General features: G+C 49.0%; 1 protein-coding gene across 1 annotated transcript in view; it reads right to left on the bottom strand.

Annotated features, from left to right (window-relative positions):
- Window positions 1-10,935, bottom strand: part of CCDC60 (coiled-coil domain containing 60) — a 203,770-nt gene that overhangs the window by 53,393 nt on the left and 139,442 nt on the right. Inside the window, exon 3 of the mRNA XM_045296707.1 lies at window positions 5,764-5,934. Within this exon, the coding sequence (XP_045152642.1) occupies window positions 5,764-5,934 (171 nt within the window). The remainder of the gene's footprint in view (window positions 1-5,763; window positions 5,935-10,935) is intronic.

The following is a 10,935-nucleotide window of genomic DNA, read 5'->3' as shown; positions in this document are numbered from 1 at the left end:
AAATTGACACCAGATGATGTGACTCCCTCAGGTCCCTATGAGTTGGGAGTAGGCTAGACAGCAGTGGGGTTGTTTGTTTTCCTAATTGGAGTAAACGATTTCAGATGTTTGTTTTGCCTGCCTAAATCACGAGGTACCTCATTTTTTTGCCCATACCCAAGTCCATCCTCCATTCCAAGTTATCATTAGCTGACGATTGTTTACTTTCAAATGAGGCGATTTCACATAAAGATCATAAAGCCTGGACTCTTGGCAAATGGAGAGTTCTGGCCACTCTGGGCCAGAGAAAAAGCCCAAGTCCTTGCCGTGGTTATAAGGAGCCCTGCTGTCACTGTGGGCTAGGGGTTGGGTGCTAACCACAAGGTCAGTGGTTTAAATCTACCAGCTGCTCTTTGGGGGAAAGGTGAGGCTGTCTGCTAGTCTGGAGCCCTTGTGTAGAGTTACTCTGGGTTGGAATCGACTCAATGGTAGTGGGTTTGGTTTGGGGTTAGAAGAGATGGCAGTGGTAGGCCTCTCTCTCTAGTTTTGGCTTTTGCTTCCAGTCAGGTGTCAGCTAGAGCTAAGGATGGGGCGGAGCACCCACTGACTCTATGGTGTAGGCTTCTTGGCTTGCCCCCACCCTCACCCCCACCCCTTCCTCTTGCCTGCCAGTGTCCCTGAATGCCTTGGCTTCTGAGCCCCAGACTAAGGGCTTCGTGAATGACTGATTCTGTGGCTCATTGCTTCCCCCTCATGCGTATGGACGGATGCCTGTTCTGTGCTGGATGTAGGAGGCAGCCTTCGCCCCTCTCTCCAGTGGGGGAGACTGACAAAAGCAATTGCAGACTTGGGGAATCTCTGCTGGAGGGAGTGAGCCTGGCACTCGGAGAGCCTACAGTAGGAAGCTGGGCTGAAGTGGAAGCCAGGGAGGACTTCCTGGAGGAGGGTGGGGCGATTGAGAAACAGGTTCCTCAGATTTCTTGACATACTTCCAATTGAGAAGTAAGGCTCTGTGTCCCTTCCCCCTTTAATCTTGCCTCTGTGACTAGCTGAATGAATAGAATATGCCAAAAGTGGTGTGAAGGCAGTTTCTGGGCCCAGTCTGTAGGCATTGGTCTCTCTGCTCTCTGTCTCAGGAATGCCCATGTGTAGAACCTAGCTGGCAGCCTGTGAAGAGACCCACCTGCAGAGGCACCCAGGTCTATGGCCTTCAACCCCGGCTCAGCTGACAGCTGACAGTCAGCTCCAACGTGAATGAGCCATCTTGGAAGTGGATCCTTGACGCTGTTCCAGTGAATGCAGGTTCATGAGGGAAGTAAATGCTTGTTGCTCTAGACTTTGGGGGCGGTTGCTCATGGCAGTAAGTACCTGGCAAAAAAAGAAGTACTGAGCGACAAGCTAAAAGTTGCGTGAAATTACACAGGAACTAGCCCATGCAAAAGCCCTTAAGGGAGGGCATGCAGTGAGAGAGCAGTGGGTAAGTCAGAGTGGCTGGAGTAGAGGGAGCCAAGGGAAGCCATGCTACAGAGTGGAGGAGTAGCCAGGGGCCAAGCAGACCACACAGGGCTGGCCTGGTGGTCTCATTGCAGATTTTTTTCCCACCTTGTCAACAATGGTAGCCATTGATGGTTTCAGGCTGGGAGCAATTTCCACTTTGAACAAGGTCACTTAGTCTTGTGTGGGGAGTGGGATGGAGGGCCAGGGACACATGCGAGGAACTTCCTATCCTGTCTGGACTTTAAGGATGATCCTGAGGTCATGCAGTCCTTTAAAAATTAGGGTCAGAACTTGGGTCTCTTGATTTTCATTTCCATGGGCTTTTTATTCCACTCTGAGAGCCGAGGAAACCACAAGCAATGACATTGACCAACCCTGTCTTTCTAGCTCGACCGTGTTGCCCAGTGGCTTAGAATATGTGGAAATTAACCCAGCCTTCACACTCCCTAATCTCTGGTTTTATGTCTTCTCTTAACCACAATCGTGAAACCAGTTCTACACACCGTCTTTTCCCACCTTTCCAGCTGAAACTGCCGCTGCAAAGCGACTTCTTTGAGCACGGTGGGAAAGACAGCTTGCAGGCAGAAGGCTGCAGGGACACGCTTGGTTTTCTTGACCTGCCTCGTTTGTCCGCCATAAACTTTGGTCTAAAAGAATCTAGCCTGTGGTCTCCGATCCAGAGGGGGGAGAATAGTCCCTTTTGTTTGTATAGTGCACAAGATCAAATGAAAGTATTTTGAAAGGAACTTTTGTTTTCTGCTACTTTTGTGACTGGGGTTGTGTTTGTGGAAAGCACAGCTTAGCAGGGGAAGGCCCTGCAAAGACCGGTCCAACCCAGTTTCAACCCAGTTTCCGGCCTTTATGGAAATTAGGATCGTTCACTCCGCATTGGTTTTGCATAATTACAAGTGCGTGGCTGTCAAGTGGATTCCGACTCATGACCACTCCAGGTGTTGTCAGAGTGGGGCTGGCTGGTTACTTAGACGCTCTGAGGCCTTTCTTCCCAGATGCAGTTGCATGAGCTCAACCCTCCAGCGTCTCAGTTAGTGACAATGCATGCGAGCCACTCGCGTCAACCAGGAACTCCTTACTGCATCATAACCCACTGCCATCTCATATCCACCAGATAGGACAGAGCAGTTTCCAAAAGGTTCCCAAAGCTATGAATCTTGGTAGAGACAGATGGCTACATCTTTCTCTTGTGGAGTAGCCAGTGGCTTTGAACCATCCACTTTTTGTTTAGCCACCAAGCACAGTCAACACCGAGCTTGCAAAATGCAATACCTACTGCCGGTGTGGCGGTCTTGGGCACATAGTAAGTGTAGAGGACAGAGTGGAACTGCTCCGTAGGGTCTCCGACATGCCAACTCTCTCCAGAAGGAGACCGCCTCATCTTTCCTCAAAGGGTAGATGGTGGATTCAAACCACTGACCTCTCGGAAGGCGCCACTGTGCCACCAGTGTGCCTTTCTGGCTAGTAATTATTGACCAATTACTATTACATGGCAGACTCTGAGCGAAGGATCATTTCATTCAACCCTCCTAGCAAGTTTGAGAATTTGGGACTATTATGTGGGCTGAAGGTGGTGCAGTGGTTAAGCTCTCGGCTGCTAAGCAGAAGGTGAAAATCAGGTTCTGTGGTGCCATGAAATTGGGATTGAAGGAAGGATTTGGGCTTAGCCCGTGGGACCCTCACAGAAAGACTGGCAAACTGCCCCTTCTCCCTTTATGCCTTGCTGTTTTCTGGATACCTCTGGCCCATCCCTGATGTGAATTTAGCAGGTTTTCTCCGACTTCCATTCACACAGCTTCTCTTCTTCAAACAAAGGTGTTTCCTTGGAATGCCCACTCCATAAAAGGCATGGAAGGCAGAATTGTAAATCAGAAATCGTCTTCTTTCATTTTAGAGTGAATAAATATGTTAATGAAGGAATGCATACCATACCAACATTTTGAGTGAAAAATAGCCAAAGGATATATTTTTAAAATTAGGTCTCTCTCTCGCTTTCCCTTCTCGTTAACCTACGTTGAAATGCATCTACCCTCTAGTTAGTGATTTATTCTTCTTTCCCATCCCACCCTGGTAATCAGCAAAGAATTTTTTTTAAGTGTGAAACCTTTTGTCGGCTTTGTTTTATAATAGGGGTCTCATACAGTGTTTGTTCTTTGGGGGTTGACTGATTTCACTTAATATCCTCCATGTTCACCTGTGTTCTGAGGCATTTGAAAGATTCTCGGTCATTCTTTCACATTGCGAAGTATTCCGTTGTGTGTACGTATCACAGGACACAGTGACTTGTACCAATGGGCTCTCAACATAACGATGATGAGGATGGTGCAGGATGTGGCCGTGTTTTGTTTCGTGATACGTAGGGTCACTCTGAATTGGAACCAACTCAACAGCTAACAGCGCTTGACACCATAGTTTGTGTATTCACTCTGCCAACTGTGGGCGTTTAAGCTGTGAGTATTGCTGTGACGAATGTGGGTGTGTACTTACTGGTTCCTTTCGGATGTATGCCATGTGTTGGGACGCTGGACCATGTGGTATTTCTATGTCCCACTTTCTGTGGAAGTGCCAGCCCATTTTCCATTACCACTAACAATGGAGGTGAGTTCCAGTCTCTGCACATCCTCATCACCACTTGTGTTTCTGTTCTGTTGAACTCTGTTATTAATTGGTTTGATGTGCATCTCTCAAACGGCCAGTTTCTTCTTTGTTTGTTGGCTGCCACCTGAAGGTCTTCTTTGGGGGAGGTTTCTGTTCATGTTGTCTGCCCAGTTTTTAACTGAATTATTTGTCTTTTTGATGCTGACGTGTTGAAATCTTCTATAAATTGTAGAGATTAGTCTCTTGTCCGATATGTCATTGCCATATTTCCCCACTCAGTCTGTGGGTTCTTACTCTTTTGGTGAAATCTCTTGATGTACACAAGGGTCAACTTTTTAGGAGGTCCCAGACGACTAGTTTCTTTTCTGCTGTGGTGTATGTTTTCAGATATGTTTCATAGTGTGTTTATGCCACATAGCAGAGCCCTTACATTTGCCCCTAATTGTACATTGAGGACTTTGATCCACCTTGAGTTAATTTTTGAGTGTGCTGTGAAATATCAAGTTTTGCCCGCACCCTTTATTAAAGAGACTATCCACCCCCCACACCCTCTGAATGCCTTCTATTTATAGATCAATCACTTGAACCTAGTGATTCTCAACTTTGGCTTCACTTTGGAATCACCTCGTTTGACTTTTAACAATACGGTGTCCAGCCGCACTCCCAGAGCGTCTGATGGGCTTGGTGTGGTTTGGGTGTCAGCATTCGACATAAGTGAATAAATAGCTGTTGGATATTTCTAATGTTGAGGAGGTTGTGATGTGCTGCCATCCCAGGTCGGTGGCACGGCCACAGGTCAGTTTACTGTGCATTTCCCCTCTGCCTGCTTCCCCACTTGTTTGCCTCTTCCTCATTCAGTCTTCCCAAGCCGGGTACCCCAGGAGTGTGTCCATGCAGAAGAGGGCAGGCAGTGGATTTGGATGACAGACTGAAGAAAGTTAGAGCCTCCGTGATGCTTTCTCATTTAAGCCCTTGGGGGAAGATAGTGAATATCGCTAAGCCTCACTCATCCTACATCTGTTAAATGGGCGCATAATCAAATCTGTCTCTTAGGGATGGCTCGAGGTTTCCATGAAAATAAAACATCCATGAAGCACACAATAAGTGCTCATTATCCTTATTTTGTGGTCATCCTCATCCTCCTCATTATTATTTTTTATCTTGATGAACATTTCACAGTGGCCCATTGGGCCGATGGTCTTCCTCGACGAGAGGGAATGTCCTTTACCAACGAGTTGGGGCTACTTTGTTCCTGTGCACTGGGAGCTGGAGACGCCGCTGAAGGGTTGGAACCCGGTCTGTTAAAGGAGAACACGCAGAGCAGCGTCCAGACACATGTTCTCAAGACCCAGAGCCCAGAGGGTTCCTGATGGGGTTGTGCGGAAAGCTGGGAAGTGTCCGCAGAGGACTGGACTGAAGCTGGGCTTTGAGTGCAGAGGACAAAGGTCAGCTGGCAGAGGCTGCAGAGAAGGTCATTGAAGACTCACGGAGCAGCGCAGGGAAGTTCTAGAGGCAAAGACACACCTAGGAAGGACAGGGAGAGAGGCCGGTTTGGGGACTAGGCAGGTGTCTTGTGTCACTTCTGAGGATGGATGTGTGTGGTGAGGATTTTCTTAAGCCCAGCCATGCAGCGTTCACTCCCAGGGGCCCTTCTCGAGAGCCACCACATCCACTTACGTCAAAAGAGCGTCCCCGAAATGGATTTCTGAAACCTTCTTGGCTGGCTGGAATTTGTTTCTTTCTTCCTCCTCCAGTTTCTGAAACTGCTGCTGCCTCTTTTTCATCGCACTCTCTTCCCTCAGCATGGTGAAATACCCACGGCCTATCTTCACCGACTGAATCAAGTATCTGGAAGGAGAGGAGAGGGAGAGAAATACTTTTAAAAAGGAGAGTTGACTATTAGGACAAGGTCCTAGTGACCTGGAGCACTGACCTCTGAGGGGCACCCTCATGCATGCAGGTGGGGAGCCTTCCCACCTTTGCCTAACCTTGAGTTCTGACCAGCCTCTCATCAATGGCCTTGGACAAGTCATTTAACCTCAGCATGTCTTGAGCACTCCTATCATTCAGTCAACATTAAGTATCACTCAGAATAGTTCCATCTTCACGAAAGTCTTTGGTAAAAAACCAAAGAGTTGTGTGTTCTGGAGAGGAACCAGTGCACCGAGTGCTGTGCTAGGTAAACACTTCTTTGTTAAACTCCAAACTGAAAAACCAAACTCCTGGGCATTGAGTTGATTCTGATGCACAGCAACCTTATAGGCAGCTCGTACTTCCGGTGTGGGTTTCCAAGGCTGTTAATGCTTTCTAGCAGCGGAAAGCCTCATCGCTCTCCCTGGAGCATTGGGTAGGTTCAAACTGCTGACCTTATAGTTAGCAGCCCAACGTGGACTGCACTGTGACACCAGAGCTCCTCAGGTCCCTGCTGGGCGCTATGATTTAATGCAGTGGTTCTCAACCTTCCTAATGACCCTTTCATACAGTTCCTCATGTTGTGGTGACCCCCAACCATAAAATTATTTTTGTTGCTACTTCATCACTGTTATTTTGCTACTGTGATGAATCGTCATGTAAATATCTGATAGGCAGGATGTATTTTCATTGTTACAGATTAAACAACATGAAAGCATAGTGATTCATCACAAAACGATATGTAATTATATATTGTGAAATATTTATTTCTAATGACAAGTGCAATTTTGTCTTGAAGCATGGTATAGCATGGGTAACAGTCTTCATGCCAGGTACTTGTAGGTGGGGGTGTCTGCATGTGGGCAGACCCGCCTGGAGATGGATAAAGGGGCGGTGTCTCGGTTCCTAAGACCATGGGGAAAATGTGTGTTCCAATGGTCTTAGGCAACCCCTGTGAAAGGGTCATTCGGCCCCCAAAGGGGTCGAGACCCACAAGTTGAGAACCGCTGATATGCTGACTCATACACCACAGGCTGAACAAAACAGATTCATGCATAGGGATCAGCAGGGTGCCTGCCGTCCACAAGGGGCTGGTTCATGAGACACGGTGGCAGAGGAGGTGCTATAGGTGGTGGACTCCTGGCCAAGACCGCCTGCTCTCGACTTTGCCTGGATGCTAACATTTGTACTCACAGTTCTGATGTGCAAGTACTCATGTGTAGGTGCTTGCTGTGCCAGGTAACATATGCTGGGGCTTTATTATTATCCTTATTACTGTTTTCTTGCTGACTCAACGCATGTGTTATAATCCTACATCTAGATATTGGGGTGTGAACATCCTGTGCCCTGATGGTCTCCACCCTTCCCTCCCCAGGACCATTCTTCTTCTTGGTGTTGGCATTGGCAGCAGTATGCTGGGGAAGGAGGGAGGCCAAGTGGTGTGAACATGACCTCTCTCTGTTCACCTGTCTGACTGTCATAAGCCTCCTCTACCTCCTCCAGGTATGTAGGTTGGTTATGAAATTCAATTTTGTTTATTCCCCAAATTCCTTATGAACAACCCATGGGTGCTGGGCATTGTGCTGGCAGTTGTTGACAGAGTGATGACCAAGGCACTGGCTCCCCTAGAGTTCATGGCCTAGTCAGAGGCAGGAAGACACCTGGGTTCTTGGTGATAGCACAGAATGACAGGGAGAGAGGACCTGTGAGTGTGTGAGGGTGGTGGGGTGGGGGGCGAGGGGGTCGCTCATTCTGACTTGGGGACATGTTCGTGGAGGAAGCATCTTCTTTCCTGCTTTCAGAGCTGTCCCTTTCCTGGACGTCCTTGTGTGTGCCATTTTGGATGGGAATATTCTCAGCACGCTGTCACGCCAGACTCTGATGAGCTTGATGGATCCCTGCTTCTTTGCTCGCAAGTGCTCAGATGTTACATAGGGCATGTTCATTTCTGCAGGAGACGCTGGCAAATGTCCCCTGAGAGGATGCTGGGAGGTGGGCGGTGGGCCTTTCCCTGCATTTTCCAAATGGTTTCACATAGGTGGTTGCCAAGTGGTAACTTAAATTCACTCATTTTTCTGGCTGACAGTGTCTCTGAGAAGCCAAGGCTATTCCGGGCATCAGTGCAGGGTTGGACAAGGCATGTGTCCTCAGAGAGCTGATAGTCTAGTGGAGGGAGCTCATCCATGAATATGTATATGTTGCCAACAGAGTGTGCTACAGGACCCCAGAGAAATCTAGCGAGATTGTGTTAAACCCGATGGACTAGAGAAACAAATTTCGTGACACTCATATGTGTGTAAGAGAGAGCTTTATATCAAGAAGCTTTCTATATCAGGAAAGCATACCAGCTCAGTCCAGTTCAAGTCTGTAAGTCCAATGCTAGTCCATCAGTCCTTCTTCAGACTCACCCAGTCACATGCAATGATGCAGGATACTGGAAGATCACAGGCTGGTGGGTGCAAGGTCATGTGGATCCAGTGACACAGTTCATCATAGGGCTCTGACAGGTCTCTGATGACAGTAGAAAGGTGAAGGCAAAGAGACGGGGAGGTTCCCAGGGTGCACCCTTATGAGAATGCCTTGCCCACAAGGAGTCTCCATCAGGCTGTGACCTGATTGACAGATTAGACTTTTATCTATTTTCAAGTTGACATGAAGTTATGTTACTTCCACAGTTAGGTCTCTGCCACAGAGACTTTCTGGAGGGCTTTGTATACAGGCTAAGTGGTGAGTCGAAAGATGGCTTGCTTGGGGAGCATCTGACATCTTAGAATGTATGAGCACAGAAGGCAGGTGGGAGATTTAAGCAAGCTGGGAACTGGAGGTTGCTAGGGATATACCCTCTCGAAATGCTGCAGGAGCTTCCAAAATGTCTGATGTCATTTTATTAAAGGGAATTTACAGATAAACCAAACTATGAAAAGCATCAGACAAAAATGTGTTTGGCACACACTTCTCTTGGCATGTATTTTAGCCCGTCGGTTCTGCAGTGGGCATTTTGCTCACATCCGTGAACGTAGCATTGGATTGTATTCTGGAAGGTGATGGTACATGGCATTGTGGCTGCATTGCTTTCTGTTCTAGCCACAGGAGTGGGGTTTAGATTCCAACCCAGCCCTGGTGGGCACAGGTGTCAGCCGGTCAAGGAACCTCCTTGCTGGAAGGGAGGGAGGAAGGGAAAGGGAATGGAGGAGAAGAAAGGGGAGCTGGGAAAGGCAGACAGGGAGGCAGGCTGGGGGTGGCAGGCAGACCACTGCTGTGCCCCGGGTCTGAACAGGTAGTGAAGCACCAGGTGACTCCAGCGTCCCAATGACATCACTTTGGGCTGTCACTCCAGGCACAGTAGCCTTTACCGTTTTAGTTAAGAGGCGCATCCCCAGAAAGCAGGGCTCCCCACCCGCACAGGCGGGACCCCCTCCGCTGCCTGACTCCAGGGAGGCTGCTGGACCACTTCCAGTGGACAGGGAGCTGACCTGTAAGCCGAGTGAGGGGCCTTCCAGCGCCCCAGGCCGTGTGGTGATTTCCCCCTTCGCTGGGCCTTGGGCTGCTTACCAAGAAGGGTGTTGATGCCTGCCTCCCAACCTTCCTGCTTCTGGGTGCTTGCATCCACGGATCGATGGTCACAGTGGGGCTCTCCTATTGGTCCTGTAATGGTCATGGCCATTGACAGAGGAGGCTGTGGAGGCCCACAAAGGTGAATCACCAAGCTGGAGAGCAGCAGAGCAGCATCCGGGCTCGGGCCATGACCTAGTCCCAGCGTCCAGCCCCGCACTGCCCCAGTTTGGTTCTAAATGTGGACTCCACCACCTTGTCGTGCAGACCTCCTTCCATTGCCCCCGTGATCCCAGGGCAAACTTTGGGTGGTTTGTCACTGACTGGCAGGGGCTAGGACTCTCTCTGAGCTCTGGGACCTCCTTGCTGGTGACCAGAGTGTCTCAGAGAGTGGAAGGCTGCCTGTGAGACCTGTCAGTCTGGAGGGAGCCACTGGGACCAGCATCCAGGAGTCTGGTGACTGGTGGCTGTGTAGGACAATGGGAGGGGTGCCAGACCCAGCACTCCCTGAGTAGGATTAGAACTCTGGTTTCAATGGAGAAAAGAACAAGAGCCCCTGTTTTCACCCTGTGGAGTCCATAACCCACCGTGGCTCCTGCAATGCACAATCCAATGTTCTCTGTGCAGTGAGTGGCCCAAGGTAACTGGTACTTTCTTTGATGGTGAGGGCCAGCAACATCCTAACTCAATGAGCTTTCTCATGAATGCCAGGCAGATGGTTCAGGTCACAGTCAATAGGAGGGCCTTGAATATTAGTGGGACATTGACTGTGTATCAGGCCCTGAGTTGGGCACTTACTATGTGCCAGGCCCTCATCAGGCTCTGTTTCCCCAGAGAGCCCTTGGCCTCCACCTTTGAGATTATTACGGCAGTGGTTTAGAATGAGAGGCATAGTGGCGCAGTGGTTAAGCGCACATCTGCTAACTGAGAGCTCTGCGCTTTGAGCCTGCCGGCGGCTCTGTAGGAAACAATGAGGCCGTCTGCCTCCACCAGGTGACAGCTTTGGGGACTCCACTCTGGCCGATGGGGTTGCTGTGAGTCGGCATGGACTCAGTGCCAGCTGGTGAAAGGCATATGTTAGAAGGTCGGTAAGAGATTTGTTTGATTCACGTATGCGCTTCTTTGAAAAAGGATTAGAGGGAGGGAAAGGGTGAAAAAAGCCGGGGAGAGGAAAACCGAGAGGAAGAAAACAAATCAGGTAAGGCAGGTAGGTGTCCAAGCTCATGTCGACAGATTCAGCCCTGAGCAGTCTAGTAGCCAGGGGAAGAGGGAAACACAATCCTTACCCAAAAGGCCATACGAGATTTTATATATATCTATATATATCCATACGATAGATATATATGTGTGTATGCATGTATGTATATCCATACGATAGATATATAT

The sequence above is a fragment of the Echinops telfairi genome, unplaced genomic scaffold, assembly GCF_000313985.2.
Source record: "Echinops telfairi isolate 266 unplaced genomic scaffold, ASM31398v2 ScPeMD7_7412;HRSCAF=8450, whole genome shotgun sequence".
NCBI lineage: Eukaryota > Metazoa > Chordata > Mammalia > Afrosoricida > Tenrecidae > Echinops > Echinops telfairi.
Note: the sequence above shows the minus strand (reverse complement) of the source record. Positions and strands in the feature narration are given on the sequence as shown.